Genomic DNA, 19,823 nt, shown 5'->3' with positions numbered 1-19,823 from the left:
ATGGATGTCTTCGTCCACCACTGCGAAAATTCCGGATAGCTGACGAAATGCCGCTTGCAAGGTCATAGATTATTATAGAGATAAATACCTTTAATAGTATGTTCATGAAGAGAAATTATCTCTCTTTCTTATTTTTTTTTTCTACAGCCCGCCCAAAAATGTCAAGGTCCGAATTATCTCTCCTGGTTGAAAACCGTGGTTCAAAAATGTTTATGATTTATACCATCCATGATCTACTATCCTACTCCAATAACAAGAAAAAAGGTTTGATTGTCCTGCTGTTAGTTACAACTACAGTTACATACATCAACGCAGTAATATTTCACAGTAACCCAATCATCAAAACTAGTCCCGCCAAGGACTACGGTTGATTAAACCAAGGCCCAACTCTGCTAAATAGGATTCTATGAAATATTGTTCTTTCCGTGTGTATTTAAAATTTGTTATTCATAATTATAGTAGTATAGATGTTTGCTTACAAGCGATGTATTCATATGATCATCTCGTATAATGTACAACTTAATCAAACTATTAAATAAATCATCCCGCCTTCTCCAACAAAATCCTTTAGCTTTGCTTCTTTAACAGAAACTTACTCTTGAACATGATTCTGTTATTTGTGCAAAAAAGCTCTTGCTCAACGCTCTATCTGCTCGCTTTTACTGCTTCACTTCCCTCAAATACTTCAACAGCAATCGTTTTGTTAGGGTTTCATTCACAAAACTTGTGTTCGACTCTACTAATCTTATCCTTACGGTTTAAAAATTGTAGCACAGTGTGTTTATTGTTCCCCAAACCCTTATATGCCGCTATATAATACATTCAAAAAAGTGATTGTACGTTCAGTGTCTTACGCTAGTGTGATAAAGTGTCGTATTTGAATCTGTGCATTTTTTTTTTTGCTGAAATATAGTTGTTTTGCGTAAGCTTTATTTCATGTATTTGTCTCTTTTTACTTTTTCATTTGTAACTTTGTTGCTTGACTTGTGCTTGTTGTACAATGAGGCATCGCGTGTCAAATAAGGATGTTGTTCATGAATTCATTTTTATTTTATTAATAGACAAAGGAAACTGATAAGAATTATCTAATAATTTCAAATTGGTCGTATACAATTATCCACAACAAATTATAAAAAATGATGTTTTAAAAAAATTATAAAAATACGATTAGTTTTTCATTATATTTCACACTGAATCAATTCTATACAAAACCTTTCCATAGTATACTTTGCATCCGTTTCTTTAAAGTTTTCAATTGATTTTGTGCATAAAGGACTCCGATTTTGACTTAAATAATGCACTGTTGCAGGCGTGTACTCCCTTTTAACTTTAACTTCCTGAGGCAATTCTGCTTAATTGTTAGCTTAATTTAATGCAATGTTTGTAGCTTTTTTAATGTGATCTTTCAAAGCTTTTTCTTCTCTAACCTTGCAGTTTAACATTGCATCGAACAGACATTGGAGCTATAAAATATCAAAATTGCTCAAAACGTACGATAAAAACGGTCCTAAAATACATAAAGCAACGATGTACGATTTAAGCAGCGGTGAAGCTTCTTTTCGGCCATCGCGTTGTTATTTGTACAAAACACTACTGGTAAAATGGTTTTTGTGTGAGTGCAATTCAAAAGCGATTCTGTTAATCCGTTTGCTCGCTTTTTAAGAATATCGTTATCATCCTAGCTCAGAACTTTTGATACCACGCAATACAATTGTCCGGCCTGCATGGTACGGTTTAGCGGAAACGCCATAATGGAAAAGGATCAAGTACGCTTTTGAGCCCATTTGAAATCATCCGCCCGGGGCTTATGGCCTGTCGATAGTTCAATGATTGCTTCCAGCGTTGACCAAAACCTGTTGAAAAAAGAAAAATAAATTGAATGCTCTCTTACACACCTCACATGGTTCATTTATTCGTTAATAAGGAATTACTTTATCTTTTCCAGCGGCCAGTTCAGCCAACCTGTCGTTATGCAGAAGTACGTTTCGTGAGGTGCCACATGGTGAATGCGATGATGGCGTCTTGGCAAAATGATATGGTGATTCTGCAGAAACAGGACCCACTTCGGTAGGCCCCAGTACGTATGAGACCACTTGTGAATCTGTCAAAGGAAAAAAGGTATGCAGTAATAGATACTTCAGCCAACCGTTCAACAACTTGATCCCCGAACAGGTACTGCAAATCTCTCTTTCAACCCACTTACCTGATTCGTCATGGCAATGAAAATTGAACAGAGAAACAAGTACGCACTGATGGCATAGTCCTGCTGTATTTCTGCGTTCGTTTTGGTGAAAAAGTTCCACGCCAACTTCCCGAGAATGGGCAGTGCGACCATAAAGTTGTCCCCGTTCGTTTCGATAAAGTCATGGCGCGTGATGGACGTCGGATCAATATGATGCTCCCGGAATGGCCGAAGAAAATTCTGCACGAAGGAAAACAAGGAAAACGTTAAGTGCTGCGAAGCATTCAGAAGCCTTCAATCCAATCACAACCTACCTTACCCACGATGGGCAAGTCTACGGAACCCCAGGTGTCGGCACCCCAGTGTACCAGCCCCGAACCGAAGTCTGCCGTCAGAATGCCAAAAATGGCAGCCACTACTACGTTGCTGATGCGCTCCAAACGGAAGTGCCGTAATATTAAGCCCAAATTCAGTATCATTAGTGAGATGCAAATATAGACACAGATCAGTTCCTGAGTTCGCTTTCCTGGAATGATAGGAATAAACAATTATGCTGGTGTTGCCTGTAGAAAAAAAACCTTCACAAGCACAATGTACACACAAAACCTCTGAGAAGGGAAAGAATAGGTAAGTAAACCTGCGAAGAGGAAGAGGTGTCTGTATAGACTGTCACATAGCTTGTGATAACCCTCACATAACCGCAATAAGAAACGAAATGATATTAATTAAACATTCCACGCCTCAACAAACCACACTGGGCAATAAAAAAAGAAGCTAACGCCAGACACGAGCTTTCCCGGTCTTGAAATTAATTACATTAAACCGCAACTAAATGTCAATTATGAGGTTTTGGGGGATCAATCACCAATCATACAATGATAAAAACGCTTGACACCAAATTCGTATAAGCGCAAGGTACTTTTAAATATCTCTGTTGTGGTTATGTCGGACACTCCTGAGGCAGGCCAAGACCGCAAAGCGGTTGTAGCGCTGGATTAGTAAGTAAGTTGTGGTTATGTTTAACGCATTGCATGATTGACAGTGTTTGTCAAAATTAGCGCATGATTATGTGTATTTTTACTATCTAACTATCATTAAAAAAGCATAATTTATAACAGTTTTGTCTGCATAAAAGTATGCGTTATGGTTGATCTGAAACCGTTGAACTTTCGACAAAATTCCCGGTTACAAGGATTTGCAACAAAGCCTCAGATGTCTTTACTAACTGCTGGGCAAATTTAAAGGTTTTCAAGCAAGCATCTCTATAAGCAATCCTATTCTATTCTCTTTTCATGTCCTCTTACAATTACCCTATATGACTGTGTTGCTATCTTGGTGCAGTTTTCTTTACAATTCTTATCCCGGTTCACAGCCCTTCGAAATACGACAAAAAGATGGTCTTATTTACAATATTAAAATATATAATAGTTTTCTTAACATTAGCATCCGTTGTCATATTTCTTTCTCAGTATGTTTGATTGTTAATGTTTAATATTATTAATGACCGTTTTGTAAACATTTACGACATACTAAATTTTAATTTAGCCGTTCTGGACTTTTGGAATAGATTTAATTACATATTCATATAGTATATGGGTCCGAGTCTCCCATCCACAGGACTCATGGTCACGGCTTATTATTAACCCGAGCCCCACCGTCTAGAAGACTTTTTGTGTACCACGCAGCCATGAGTGTCCAGGAAGATGAGTGATTTAGCAATTAGGCCGATGAGTGGTTTAAAACAATTAAACTAACTTCATTCAAGTTCGTTGCTTCATCATGCACCTATAACATGCAAAACATAAAATAAACTACTTAAGTATTTCAAATATAATCCAACAATATTTCATGATCCTGTCCTCTATTCCTGTTATTTCATTTTTTTTTTCTTTTGCAAGTCGACTCATGACGCATGTTGTTAAGTTGTACGAGTTGACAGATCTACTGAATAAACATGTCTAGTTTCCTTTTTGCTTTCCCGTACATTAAATCACAAACAACCAAATTCACTTCACCTTTCTAAAACCACCTCGTTCCTTTTTGCCAGCCATAAAAGCGCACCCAAACCAAAAATCCAATCGATCGTCAGTGACGTCCCGATCTACGCAAGCAGCTATACCATGTACCATGTGCCACAATTTTCTACGGCCAATTTCGCAGTAATCTTCAATCAACTTGATGCTAACCGCAACTCCCGTGACCGACTAAGCGTGCCCCATTAGTGTATAGCATGATGAGTATGAGTTGCTTAAACACCACCTGTACCTTTCGTTCGCCATCATGGGGTGCAGCTGTACACCCGGGCCCTCTTAAAGGTAGCAGAAACAAACACTGTCAAATGGAGCTCATTGACTATAGGTGCGGAAGGAAACGACAGAACAGAACCGACCGGGTAAATATCAACAGTCAAATCTCATTTACATAAAACAATCTTTCAACTGACCGGCTAATGACCAGGCGTCGCCAACCGGTTCAGAATGGTCGGTCCATTTGGAGGGCAGCTCAAATGTGAAACCTGTAGCAAACCCACTCAACCAAACAAAGCTTCTGACCGATTGGCTGTGCGGGAGCTATTTATGGCCCTCTGGGCATACCGAACAATGTGGCGCACGGGGTCACAAAAGGTGGTGATGTCCCGTGGTGCTTCTCGATGGAACTACAGCCACCAACAACACCACCACCACTCGCAGAAGTCGTTGGTTCTAGCAATCAAAAGTGGGTTAGTTGAGGGGATTGTGAAGGACCGGTATAGTACATCCGGTTCCGATGGCTTTCTGTTGGTGTGCTTCATAACGCCGAGCAACACAAAAGTCTGTCGGAACGACCTAATAGAGCTACGGAGTCGAAACAGGCAAACGCTGTACCCTGGATCCGACTAATACAAATATCTTCAAACAAATGTATAATTACTATAAAGCAAGGAAAAAGATCCCGTGTTCTATATATAGTGCTAACCTTTAGAATTCGTTCTAACATTACCCAGCCAACATAACAAACAAATGAAAGACATATTTATAGCACAAGCCATCGTCTCAGCGCTGCTTTAGTGCTGCAGAAAATGGAGCATTTATTGTCATCCTAGTTCGAACGGTTCCACGACGAACACGTTTGACCTTATCCGTTCAATGAGCGAAAGCATTTTTTGAATACTGGTTGCCAAATCGAATGCAACAGAAGGTAATGCATATCCTTCATTGTGCGCTGTCTCAAGGTTGTGTTTGAGTTGGCACAAAAAATATTGCCAACTGTCGGACGCAAGAAATCGAAACAGCAACAGTGGGTAAAACGAAAGTGCATCAGATGACATGGAATGTCGTACGGGCTAACATCGATGATCGATTTCTTTTGATTCTATGATTCTATAGAATTGTTTGACAAAGATGCAATAATCTGATGCAGAAATTTTGAAATAGCATCCTCACCAGTGCATTCCATACCTACAAGTTATGTAATTTATAGCTTCTCGTTTAGTATGGAAATTGGGTAAAATATATTTTAATAAATGAATGCACCATGAGTTCAGATTTTCATGACAACGGTGACCGGATAGTGGTCAGTTCTCGCATCATGACGTTTGCTAATATTGTATAGTAAGTAATAGACATCATGTTAAATATCATAGATGTGTAGACTTCATAGATGCTCATAATCCTTCATAATATGCATGTTGCGTACGACCTCATTGTGAAGTAAAAGCATATATGCGGATGTAGTGAAGTAAAACACTTCAAGTTGAAACACTTCAAGTTAAAACAAAAGTTCAAGTAAACATATATCAAGCAAAACACGCCTCAAGCAATAGCGCGCGCTTCAGAAACGCAACAAACATTAATAGGTAGTCAACCGTTCTCACGGTTCAAACGAGGAAGTAACCTTACGCAATTCATGAACCATAGGTGCATGTCGTATTCAGTATAAATAAAAATTGATGTCAAAATAGTCACAGTTACAGTTAACTGACCTATATGCGGTCAGCAACCAAATAGCATATAAGAAATAAAAACCTAAATAAAGTAAGCGCATTCGAACACAAACCTCAGAATCGCTCGTTTCTTAATAGTCGGAGACACTTTCCGGTCGACGAAGGAAAAATATACCTGACTCGATGTAAAGCACCGGCGTTGTGCGCTGCGACGGAGCAACACATCCGCCAGCAGCATTAATGCAGTAAACGGATAACTAAACGAAATTCAATTATAAGCACACCATAATAAGCACATAGAATGTTAACAAACGAATTAGTTTTTGTAAATGCTATTTTGATTGGCTAAAAGTAGCTTTTGATATGCTCAGTATTAAATTTTAGTTGAATAATAATTTTTAAACTAATCCCATAATGGTATAAAACCACCAAGGTGTGCAAAATCTGGGACTAAATAGTTCATACATTAAATCATACACACGACCGGCACAAAACCATTTGCATTTCAATTATGAAATGAAAGGTTTCTATTGAAAATAATTACCAGTTTCCCATGACAGATACTGTTGACAGAATGTATTTTAATTTCCTAGTCCTTGTCTGTCCTATCCGTTACCTCTTAGTGCTCCATTCTATAAGTCCATCTACATGTGCCCCATCAACACGTAACCTTTGCTCTAATTGTCGTTTAGCAACCAATCGCAAAGCACCAACTGAGCTCTCTGATGGAGCAATTTAATCACCGGCACTAACCGGCACAAATCATAAACTACAAGTCCAGCCAGAGAGCGGTTATTAAATCACCCTCAATGGTGTGCCTGAGCTCAACAACTCCTTTGTCGTAGATACAAATAACAGTTGCGTTAGCAGCAGGCATATGAATATGTACATCCTTACTGCCAACTACCAACAAGAAGCTACACGGACACCACACCTTTAGCTTTTGTGCTTACGCATTTCACTCTCGGATTATCTTATCGCGTAAGGAGTCAGTCCAAAACGTCAATCACGTTCAGGAAATTCCCTATGCAGCGCGTAATTAAGCCATTCTGCTCACGAGACAGCTGCTCCGCGGGTGGGATATTCGTCTTATGGGAAAGTTTAACTATCAAAGCAAGAACATCACGTCCTCCACTTACCATTACTGTACAGCTTCGCCAGCTCCTGTGCTCCTTTGTGCCGTGGTCCCCAGCGTGCCGGCTTCTCCAGGCTCCTACGGTGCTCTTCGCTCAGCTCGTTGCTTGGGAGTATTGTGTTGGAATTTGGGTCATCTTCCAGCATAGAGTTTTGGAGTATTTCCTGGTCCGTCTTGACAGGCGTCTGGAAGCAGATGTTATGGATGGATTAAATTAGAACCAACTAGACAAGGAAGCAGGGGTAATGATTGAGCTCCTAAAGAGGGTGGCGTACAATGAAGTGCAGTGAAACCGAAGAAGGCAAGCACACCGACAGCGCGACGAATTACACTGTTTTAGCTACAATGATTATTTTCGGTCCCCTTGGTTAGCCGGTACTGCACGCGCTGGGGAGACATCGACCGATTGGCGTCAACATTCTTGGCGTCAGCGTTCTTAACAGCGCTCTTCGCTTGTGTGTGCGATTGTGTGCAGTAGTGCTACCCCTTTCCGTAAGGTAGAAGTGCCTAGCGCGTTATCAAATTCACTCAACTGCTCGGTGCAAAAATAAGCTGCTGAACTGCATGGCAAGCGACACATGCAACCATGGGTCCCGTTTCTCGAGGTTTTGGGGTCGTTCGCCCAACACGACCACGGTTGTGGCTTGCGTGCAGCATGATAGACACACACATAGCTTGGCGCCGTTGAATTGCAACCTGTTCAACGTTGCTAATGCGCCGGCAATGGCGCTACACTGCGAGGAGCGGAAGAGGAACCAGGATAAGAATAAAGTCGGCAAATTGTGTAGCGGCACTCCAGGAAGCACAGTTTAATGGAACGACACAAAACGAGACAAAAGCTCTGCCCCCTTCTCCTACCCTTTTCTGGCTCTTTTTCATCCCTGCCTAATGGAGAGATTCATGGGGAAATTATTGTATTCCTGTTCAAACAAACCCTACACCTTGATAAGCTGAGGGCAGATGTTGACGATGAAGATGATGATAACAATCATGCCCGTTCGAGATGCACCGATGCTATGGAAGCGGCAGCAGCAGATGTGTGAATGCGCAATCTTATGCATGAATTGTTCCAACAGGCAGCTATCGTGTGCCAGAGGCAGATGCACAATCAGGAATCTAATAATTCGAATAGTATTTGCTCGATCAATCGTACTCGGAAGCGTCTTAATGCATGCAGAAATGTTCTTCGAGCCCGATGCTTTGCACGAGTAAATAGGGTTTTAGCATTAGCAATCAATCAACAACAACATTCCAGTACCGACAGAAGGTATAGCTATGATCATTCCATTTAATTTGCGCGCCATCGCACCCGCTATCGTCATTATCATTATCGACAGCCTGTTCTGCATTAATTATGCGTGCAATTAATTGTCCTTCAGGCGTTTAATTGCGCCCTGAAATGTGGTACCTTTGTGGGCTGTGACCAAAATTATCTCGGATGTTTTGTGTAAACTTATTGAAAATGAATTTCAATATCCATTTATTCAGTGAAAAATAAAAATATTCATATATATACATATATATATATATATATATATATATATATATATATATATATATATATATATATATATATATATATATATATATATACATATAGGTACAGCAATAGTGCTTACTAACTAAGGCGTACAATATTCGGGAGTAAGAAAAGTATGGAAGAAGATGATGATATGATATGAAAAATGATCGAAGACGGGATCGGTAGACGGTAAGGGATAGGTTTAAATTGAACAGCTCTGAGGCACTCTTAACAGACGAAATAGGTCTTGAAAATGGCTTATTGCGAGCAAAACGTGTGCCACACATAGGTATCTGGAGACGACAGCGAAATCATAAGGAGCGAAAAGGAGCATTAAAATATACACGAGACACAAGGGAAGGAGTATCAATCCTACTAAGTATCAGGCCAGCCACGAAAGAAGCCTGAACGACCGATAGGCGATGCTTCAACTTAACTAGGCCTAATAGAGCGCATCTATCATCATACGAAGGAAGGGGAATAGAGTGATTATGACCAGCGACTTACGAAATAAAATCCTTGTAAATCGTCACTGGATCCTCCCAATCCTTTGGGACAGAGATAAGCGGAGAGGAGACCAGATGATATTCCAGTACGGAGTGGACCCAGCAACAATCAAGGGTCTTAAGAAAGGAAGGATCGCGTATTTCAGTGGACATACGACAAATATATCCAAGACATTTGTTGGCCTTATTGATGACAAAGTCCATATGCTCTTTGAAAGAGAGACTCGGATCAAATTTTTCAGTAGAACATTTTTCAGAACACAGGGCTAAACCGATAAAAGTACACCATGTAGAGAATTTACAGAGCCAGTATTGAACGACTAGACAACCTGCTGTAGAAAATACTGTAGAAATAGCAAGAACCCGTTAAAAGGAAGGATAGAAGTACAGTCATTGAGAAAACTAATGAGCAGTAAGAGACTTATGACAGCCATTATTACAATACATAAGGGGTAACTGTACCAGTGTTCGGCAGTGTACTTGTTTTCGGCAGGATCGCTAAAAACGTGTAATTACGCAAAAACGCGTTGAAAATTGCCTCAACACATATTTTTTAAATAGAAATATGCTCATTTGTTATTCATATACGATGTTTCACATCATTTCCTTGCATATTTTTCAAAATATCAAACAAAAATTGCAGAGTTCAACATGTTTCAGCAGATTTGCTCTCAGGCAATAGTTCGGCAGGTTTCATTATTAAGAGAACCAGAGCACTAAAACAATGAAAAATGTTTTTATGAAAGATTCTATGGTTCTATTATATGTCTACTAGCCCGCTTGGAATTTTAAAATCACAAAAAACAAGTTTTCTTTACTCTTTAAATGCTGCCGAAAAAAGGTACACGGTAAATGTTAATTTTTTACAGATCAATGCTGTAAGCTCCTGCCGAAACTTGAAACAATAACTTCTTCTTCTTCTTTGGCACAACAACCGCTGACGGTCAAGGCCTGCCTGTACCCACGAGTGAAGTGGCTTGGCTTTCAGTGACTTTTTATTACCATAGCAGAATAGTCAGTGCTACGTATGGGGGCACGGTCTATTCGGGACTTGAAACAATAACATACTTTTGATTTTGCTGTATATTCCTTTAAAACTTGATCAGAACACTACAATGCGTATGTCAACACATAGAGGCTGGGGGACACTGTCCGTACTCGTTAGTGTAATTTCGATTTTCACTAGCGCATCTGGTAAATGGTATTGTATTCGCAGCAATTTGCTAAATAATTTGGAGCCACTTCAGAAAATGTGTTTTTTTTTTCATGTTTTGCGCTAGTGAAAATAAATGTTATTTTTCCATGCTGCCAGATGCGCTAGTGAAACTCGAAATTACACTAGCGATTACCGACAGTATATCCCGGCCTTAACATTTCATTTCTTGTTTCAAATATCACCAATTTCCCTATAAATAATCAAATAACTTGAGAGAAAAATGATAATTTGTGAGACAGTCGGAGCCGTGAGAGACTGTAAAAAATGCCAGAAAAATGACCAAAATGGGTAACATAAAATTAATAATTTAAGTACTTTTCAACACCAATCTTAAGAAAGCGAGAGTGTAAAACTGTGTTAAAATTTTTTGTCTACCTATTGGCATTAATTTAAACATTTACCGACCCGTATTCGCGTTGCCGAAAATAGGAGCACATTCTGCCAAAAATATGACCAAACTGCCCAAACTACGAACAAAAACAGTGTTTGCATTTTCACGAAAGTCTCTAAAAATACATTTAAATCGGCAAATAAAAAATAGTACAACATAATACGATAGTTTATCGTTCAAAATAACGTCACTTTCATGAAAAGTAACAAAAATTTTAAGTGTAGTTTATAAGAGCAGTAGAGCAGTTTATGTGAAACTACTGCTTTAACCTGTCCACAGATGTTTGTAGTTCATCTGTCTTTTCATTGCCAGTGATCCCGGTGTGTGAAGGAATCCATCCAAAGTGATACACGAAATACCTTATTAAACGAGGAGGTTAGGACGTATAGTATAACAGAGTATTTTAAAATACGCAAAATCAAAAGAAAAATGTTAATTTTTATACACAATCTGAAGTACAAAAAGACGCCTCGCCAAACTGAAGCGCCTGAAATGAAACTGAATCGCCAAAAACGGATCTTGCCCAGCTACGCTTAGAAGAAGAAACCATAAACGAAACATAACCATCGATATTCCTCTTTACGACATAATAGCAAAAAGAAAGCTTTGCACACGAAACCTTAAAGAAAGCACAGAAACAAGTATTCTGGGCATGCGTGTAACTATGAATGGAAAAAGAAACAAGCGAAATTTATAAAGCTGCTGGCCAATCGGACCCATATACCTTTAAAAATGTCGTCGAGATCTTAATCGCCGAGGTGGACGCCGGCGACAATGCCATCGGTTGCTCGTTCGCCATTGCCGTCAGATCCGTGCGTCTCGAGCAGGGTGGTAGCGATATCAAATCCATGCTAGTGTTCCATGAAACTCAGAACAAAAAAAACCGTTGATAAAAAAACACACACACACACGGTTAGTGGCGCGTGGAACAGGAAACTAGAAGAAAAAAACCGAACTGACGGAAAAATTGCTGACTCAAGTAGGTACACGATTTACGAGCTGAAGCAACAGAGTGCGATCCTTCCGGTTTGCTGCCAAGACTTTGGGTTTCACTCCACAAGCACCCTCTCACACAAACACACTCACATAACGTATATTGCACTAGAGCTTTCTTCGAAACCGTTTATTCTGGCCGCTGCCCGAAAAATGTGAGATACACTCGAAACGGGAATTTTCCTTTTCACTGCGGTACAAAACAACACTTGAGTTGGTATATATTTCACTGGCGTACTAAACCACTCACTTTTACTAAACCACTCTCACTTTCTCACCTCCCTGTTGCTTTATCCACAACCTTTTTATCGGTCTCTTTATTCAGAAACAGAAGCACTCACTCACTTTCACACCTACACACATACACACACATACGACAGTACGGCATATCATTCGATGACCCTAATCATCTGGGGTCAGGGTGTACATATCCTTCATCTCCCGTACGGATTATCACAGTTTATAATTTGTATTCAAATAAAAGCACCACGCTTTATGCACTCTACCGGGCGAGGAGTTTGTCCTTTTTGCGGTTTTTATTTTCTGTGCCTTTTCTAGAGTCCTTCTAGATTGTATCTTCAAAGGCAACCTAAATTGGGTAAGAAAATACATAGATAAGGGAATGGTTAGACAGGCGAGAAGTGGAAACAAGGGATGAGGAGAACTGTGCGACTACAAGAAGATGATTTCATTATACGGTCCTGGGGTTGACACTGCAATAATCCACTCAACATCCACCGAAAGTGTGATTTAGATTTGGGTTGTTTTATTCTTTATTTCCTTGTTGCCTTTAACCTCCTTTTATTCAGTGAAAATGAAGCAGTAAACCACCTGTTGGACCCTTTCTTACTAAGCCCCTGGAGTGAATAGAAAGGTGCAAGTTACACATTTCCAGGGACAATAGCTTTAGATTTTCGTGTATGCACAATGTGTTCCTCTATATGTGGTTGATTACGATCGAATAGTATCCCACGTGGGATTAAAATGTTGCAACACCTGCAATGCCCAAGCGGATGCTTCTCATAGTGAAATATTTATTCGCATCGATACGTTAGCGTTTCCCCGCTCTTCTGAACAGATACCACCAGCAATCCTTTATAAAGCTTGAAAGTAATCCCACCCCAAAACCTCGATGTGATGTGTTTTGCATATTTTATAAGTCGACGTTTAATTTATCGACCAGCTGCAAATGCCGTTTTTCTCACGCATCCAAACCAAACAAGGAACCGTGCTGCCAACGTTCCATTCAAACGAACACAAACAGAAACTTCCCGAAGCGCCCATCATACCTGGTTAGTGATGAACGGATACAACTTTTTCTCAGTGTCTACGAACCTCAACCATCAGTGTTAAAGTCTTGGGAAAAGTTTTACCAATCGCAAAACTCGCCTTGATTCTACTGGAACAAATGCGGCTAACGATTAGGAATGATTTACTTCCTCGAAGGTTTTATTTTCCAACCAATTTTTACGTCACATTGACCTTCGATTAGTACTGTAATACATTTTGCAACCCCCGCCAAACACGGCAGACACCCGTAAACCTGCCGGACCTGATGACGGTGGTTGACATTCTTCGACAGTGAGGATCCCAAAAAAAAAAAAACAACAATTCTCGCTCTCGTTTTCCCTATACTAGTCTGTGCCATGACGTCACGCTCCATTTTCGGTACCAGCTCACAGCACCCGAGGCTGCACCGAAACCGCACACGATGGAAGAGTGTGCTACCTTGCGTGTCGAGCGCGTGCACTCGAACGTTACTTAGAGTAGGTAGTGTGTCAGCGTCTTGGCTGCGTCCTAAAGATGTGTTGAAGAAAACGGCAAACAACAACAACAACAACAACAACACAAAACACGAGAGACACATTTCGTTGCTACTGAAAACTGATCCGGTAACGGTTGGCGGGAAAGGTGCCGAGGGTGGTCGCAAAATTCCTTTGACCTCGATGATGGATTACGACAGCGAACTCAAACCCAGGAATGGAGGGGAGGGCTGATGTAAATGGTTTATGTTGGCGCAATTTTCCGTCGCTTTTTCGTTTTCGATGAAGAAGGATGGGAAAACAACAACAATATTGCAGCCGACGAGATGGAGGACGCGACCAAGTAGACGGGGAGAGGGGGGTGTAAGGTTTAGTGGCACCTAAAAATAAAACCTCCAAAATTAGTGAAAAGCAAGTGAAAATCACCTTTGGCGGGTGTGACTGGTAAGCCTGAGCACGGTGTGCAAGGTGTAGCTGTCGATCGTTACCCATCAACCGATCCGACAATGGATCAGTCATATAATCGAGCGTAGTAAACGCGTCATATTTTATGGTATTGGGTCGGATGGAGCATGGTTTCTAACTTGTCTATAACATAACGTATTGTGGATGGGTTTTTTAAGAGTTTTGTAAAAAAAATACATCTCCTTTTGTAGGTATGTGTTTCTTCTTCTTCTTCTTCTTTGGCTCAACAACCGATGCCGGTCAAGGCCTGCCAACACACTTGTGGGGTTGGCTTTCAGTGACTTATTGATTTCCTCCCATAGCAGGATAGTCAGTCCTACGTATGGCGGCACGGTCTATTTGGGGCTTGAACCCATGACGGGCATGTTGTTAAGTCGTACGAGTTGACGACTGTACCATGAGACCGGCTAGGTATGTGTTTAAGGGAGTTAATTATATATAAATAATAAATTTGTAAAATAAGCTGATGATAAACTTTTATTTAAATACGTTGTTTCATGAACAGACTTGATAGACAGACAAAAATTGATATTTTCAATAATTAAAGCTACATTTGCATTAGGAAGAAACAAAATTGTACTAATGTTTACATTGAGTAACTTGTTTTATTTCGTTTTTTAATGTTTCTCTAACGCTGTATATCTTATGTATCACTTCAATTACTTTTTGATAATAAGCAATCATTAAATTGTCCATTTAGGTGTTAAGGTACAAAATGGTACCCGTAGTAGATGGGCTAGAATTATTAATCTTCTTAGAATCTTCATGAGGCAAGAAAAAAAGTTTATAGTTATAAAAATAGTTCATATTATTCTTCATTTCAATCATCCTTTTATTAAATAATGGTTTTGAGTTTTGATTTTTTTCACCTGCATTATAACTGATAAATCATAGTATTCTAGAACATTTACTGATTGCTATTAAACCACTTCATAATAAATAGGCGCTTATTAGCTTCTGAAAATGTGGTTAGACAAACATGCATAACTTACAAACAGAAACTTAATTTTACTAATTGCATGGTGATTGTTTTCCTTTTTTATTGCATATATGATTCCATCGAAAGGTAATATAATTTGTCCCTCACATCGATAAATAATTCGATTGAAGTAACATGCGAAGCGACGTATAAATTATTAAAAGGTCATCGTTTCATGATTGACCTATGTTACTCCACAGTGACCAATCACTCCCTTTTAATCAACATGACGGTAGTGCGAGTGCTACTAAAGCTTGTGACAGTTTAACCTTTAATTCATGACCACATCAATTGCGGCAACCTGCAGATTGACTCCAGCGATAGTGAAAATTTGACCGCGTGTAAAAACTGTACCAACCATGACTTATTTTTGCTACTCATCCTCTTCCGTTTTTTTTTATCTCTTTTCCCCATTTGACTTATGGTCGATGTTCGCACTAGCCGACAGGCCCCCGGTGGGTTCGTGCGTGATAGTCAATCCAAATGAGTGTGCGTGGAGTGGTGCCTTTCAGTCTCGAGAGCCGTCGACGTTTCGTTTGCTTTTTTTTCGCTTATCAATTATTTGATCTGTGTTAGTATATGTCTTTGCTTAGCTAATAAAGGGTAATGGCATCGTCCCCAAACAGAGTGGGGTTTGACAGGTGAGTCATTAGAATCAACTCCCAGAGCTAGCCAATGAGGAAAGCATTCAAAGAAGATATTGGTCATTGTGATAATTTAGATTTAAATCTACTTTTCAATCATTGAAGAACTCCCATTAATTCACAATATATATTATACAAATAAGAAATTTTTATAAAAAGTAACCCATCATATCACAACAGGCAAGGCCAACGACCTCTGCAATGAAATTGCAATTGCTGCATGCATTATTAAAAGAGCAGTGATGCAATTTATACGCTAGCCACGCGTTGTTTAATGCAACTGTAACACAACTGTAAAAATCGCCTGGCTACATTGCCATTGTCCGTACCTATCGCTAAGCTACATTTATTCTCACTAGCTTCCGTTCTCACTAACTTCCCTAACTATGATGTTTTACTTCTCCGTCGCAAGACACACTCTCATATCGTATGGACAAAACAGACTTTTTGCGTTGTGTTTGGTTTTAGTTTTCCTCATATTTTTTATGCATTTTTTCTCAACATTTATTGAAAGACCCATCCCAATGGAGCAATGAAGGAAAGGACTCAGGAAGAGCATGTTAAAACAACAGTTTGATTCTGCACTCTTCCTACCACGATCGAAAGATCAGGCTCGACATAGACCAGAGCCACTATTTTTCACTGACACGGAGCAATGCACAGAGAGATGAGAATGAAATCAATGCACATTGCTGCATTCAGCCAGCCATAAGAGGGGGAGCCAGTTTCACCTCTTCAACTCTTGGACTATTTTTCTAGCCTTTTTAAACTTCCTACAGCAAGACTCTGAAGCAAGTGAATCTATTTACAGTCCGATTTCAAAGCGAGGAAACCAACCTAACACCCAACACAGCTAAGACAAAACACATACCCTTTGCCAACCCTGTGCCTCAACCAGGATGACGGGTAGCGGACAAACGAAACTGTAGTGTAACCGAAACTTTACCGTTTGCCGCACTGGCGAACTTGATGCACCAACTCCAATCAAAGAACACCCGGCAGGTACGGTCTTGTACCGTTCTCGTGGATTGTTTTCGTGGTATTCCGCCTTCTTCCTTTTACTTCTTCCGAGCCAAACATTTTGAAGGTTATTTACGAGTATCACTGGCAGATTCTTTTACATTCGGCGCTGCGTCATGGTTCAAGTTTTGAAAGCCAAGCCAACGAAAAAGAACATCAAGCGCTTTGGCGCTTTTTATGCCAGCTTTACTACTTTCATTTCCTTTTGTGGTATTAAATTTTTAAAATGAAGAGCCTTCCTGCAATTCCAACACGTGCTCGTGGTGGCCACAAAGCGTCATATCTGTTTGTGCTTTGTGGTTGTGCTTCACTGGTTTTATGTGCTCTTTCAGCAGCATTTACTTGCTCTTTTATTTCTGTTGTGATTGCAAGTCCTCGCTGATGGACTCGCTGGGAATAGAGCACACTCCTTGAGCAGTTCCTAGAAGTCCATTTCCGTCTAGCAAGGAAAGCATGCTTGCCTTTGTTACCGTCACCAAACAGCGTCAATCGTATGTAAGTCACCTTTTACTAGCTAGGAATTTTCGTCACAGAGTTTTCCACATTATTTTTCCACTGGGGGAAGGAATTTCAAAATCCAAATACTGCTTTGCATGCGTTTTCCGCCCAAAAAAACGTTCCTTTTGATATTTTACCAGGTCAAATGTATTACCATCGAGCGAGAAAATTGGGTCACCAATACACACACACACACACACGCTTGCACACTTCACCTTAATGCTTTCTTTTTCCTCCCCATTTGTTTTCATGGAACTAATTCACACGTTCTCCATTTCTACACGTGTTGAAGGCGCCAGCCAGTTCGATGGCCCTTTTGCTTTCCGCCGTTCGCCGGACCACGCAACGGAAACCAAATCGGGAGGAACAACGTGCCAGTCGGCTCCGATTACAGGACAAAGCAACCAGTGAACGAACGTCCCTTACAAGGGTGAGGAAGAGAGTCCACTTCCAACTGTGTTGTGTGTGTGTGGGAGAGGTTTTTTTTCTTGATGGACAATTTGATAGTCCAGTGTCGATTTGGTCAGGGCGTGTGAGCGAGTGTCGCAACGGGAACCATTAATAATTCACCAACCCGCACGCTCGCACACTTAAATCCCTACGCAGGGAGTAGCGCAAAGTGGCGAGCAGCACTCAATGCGGTTGGGTTTGTTCGTTACAATACTGGCAATATCGTCCCACTTAATTATTTTATACAAAACACAAATTCAGATCTCCTATTCAATCACTCATATTTTTATAAAAAATAATTTGAAAAAAATCGAAACTTAAAACCATTTCTCGCGATTGCTCACACCGCCAGTGATGATCTCATCGGTGCAGACAAAAATCACAACAAATCACACACGCACCACACACACACACACACACACACACACACACACACACACACACACACACACACACACACACACACACACACACACACACACACACACACACCACACACACACACACACACACACACACACACACACACACACACACACACACACACACACACACACACACACACACACACACACACACACACACACACACACACACACACACACACAGACACACACTAACTGGCTGTCACTTCGGTGCAACGGTGAAGTGAACCGCATTCTTTACTCACGCCTCATACTGAGCAACGCAAACAAACTTGCTCACCAAACAAACAAAACCATACACTCAGCTCATACACCGGCCAGCCGAACCGATCCGAGCTTGCTCCACTCATACATACACACACACGCTGACACTGACACACTGGTGGCACGATCTATTCCTGACCAGCGACAGACGGTGACTGAAAGTCGCAACGGAAAGAATGTTTCCTAAAACGCTCGCCGTCCCGTCTTCCGAACGCGCGTCAGGGTCTGTGTGTGTGTTTCTGGTTTTTTTTTTCACGGCCCGTTGTTAGTTAGCTTCTGCCGAAGGTCGTGACTTACCGTACCGATGGTTTGTTCCGTTTTTTTATTCTTCTTCTTCTGCCCAAATGGGTGGCACCAAACCCACGAACCAGTCCACGAAATGTACCTCTCGAAGCGTCTGGATAGGGGTCTGGCACCGATCTAACACATTCAAACGTCGATGAAGGGTCCTTTAACGAATGGCAAGCGTAATTGGGGGAGAAGGGAGGTTCTGTGAAGAGCTGGTGTATGGCTTTGTTTGTAAGGTCCTGACGCACGCTTACTCAATGGAGACGCATGGTTCGTCACGCTCTGCTGCACGCACAGACACACGCATTGGCACGCACGCACACATACACGTAATTGTGTCGCACGCGACGTTAGTGTTTTTTTTTATTAGATTTTTCCCTTTCGAGTGAATATGTGTATGTATGTGAGTTTTATATTTTAATCTAAGCGTGCTTCTTAAGCTTTCCCGCTCGAGCTTACAGGAGCCACAATGGTGCCTGATGAAGAGGTAAAATAAAATGCGAAAAAATATTTGATTAATACAGCTCCGGTTCGGCAGTGATTCGAGCGGTTCCCAAAATAAGCCACCCTATGAATGGCTCATTCCGTTACCATTGGTTTTGCACCGTTTGTCTGCTCCATACATTCCATTCCATCCATCAACAATCCCCACCTTAAGCAACCCAGAGACCGCGCTAATACAGACGTCTGGCAATTAGGGCCTTTTGTTGTGTGCCGCGCCAAGGTGGCAAAAATAAACCCGCTCACAACACAGCCCATCGATGGTCCATTGATACATGATTAGCTGATATCAGCCGGTACCGCGTGGCCAATTAGCTTCATAACACCTTTCCGCATAACCGTCGCTTGTTGTGATTGTTTTATCTTTTATTTATCTATGTGCTTTGTCATTTAAACGTTCTGTTTACTAACGTAAGGTTTATCTTATCAGTGTTTAAACTGAATCATTTCTCATCGAAAAAATCATAGTGAGTAATGGTTGCGCTGTGACGTCACGGTAGCATATAAATGCTTCTCTTCCGTACCATTCGCCCAAGCTACTCGTCACATGTTTAGCACATATGCAGCAGCAAAGTGCGCACGGCTTGTGGCATTTGTATGTGAACTTCCTAATGAAAACTAGCCTCAAAACTGATCTATTCTTGATTCAACTAGCGTTG

The 19,823-nt window shown here is 40.7% G+C and overlaps 1 protein-coding gene across 5 annotated transcripts; it reads right to left on the bottom strand.

Moving 5' to 3' along the window:
* Positions 1-470: 470 nt before the first annotated feature.
* LOC121597478 (plasmanylethanolamine desaturase) lies at positions 471-18,523 on the bottom strand. 5 transcript variants are annotated; one of them, XM_041923261.1, is made up of 7 exons: positions 18,468-18,523; positions 11,599-12,456; positions 7,244-7,424; positions 2,497-2,708; positions 2,204-2,422; positions 1,932-2,101; positions 471-1,853 (listed from the first exon to the last, which is right to left on the bottom strand). In XM_041923261.1, exons 2-7 carry the CDS (start codon positions 11,722-11,724, stop codon positions 1,763-1,765), a joined length of 999 nt encoding a protein of 332 aa, XP_041779195.1. In that variant the 5' UTR covers positions 11,725-12,456; positions 18,468-18,523; the 3' UTR covers positions 471-1,762. The 5 variants fall into 5 exon arrangements, with proteins under 5 accessions (XP_041779195.1, XP_041779193.1, XP_041779194.1 ...); XM_041923259.1 differs by having other exon boundaries at positions 18,357-18,515; XM_041923260.1 differs by having other exon boundaries at positions 18,392-18,515.
* Between the last annotated feature and the right edge of the window lie 1,300 nt (positions 18,524-19,823).

The sequence above is a fragment of the Anopheles merus genome, chromosome 3R (assembly GCF_017562075.2).
Source record: "Anopheles merus strain MAF chromosome 3R, AmerM5.1, whole genome shotgun sequence".
In the NCBI taxonomy this organism is placed as follows: Eukaryota; Metazoa; Arthropoda; class Insecta; order Diptera; family Culicidae; genus Anopheles; species Anopheles merus.
The sequence above is the reverse complement of the archived record's forward strand: the minus strand, read 5'-3'. Positions and strand labels throughout refer to the sequence as shown.

Bases quoted from the DNA above. Each gene is read 5' to 3' on its own strand.
- LOC121597478 (XM_041923261.1), bottom strand. From the start codon at position 11,724: ATGGATTTGATATCGCTACCACCCTGCTCGAGACGCACGGATCTGACG. The intron at 2,709-7,243 runs GTAAGTGGAGGA...CTATCATTCCAG, and splicing joins GGCGAAGCTGTACAGTAATG to GAAAGCGAACTCAGGAACTG. The intron at 2,423-2,496 runs GTAGGTTGTGAT...TCCTTCGTGCAG, and splicing joins ACTTGCCCATCGTGGGTAAG to AATTTTCTTCGGCCATTCCG.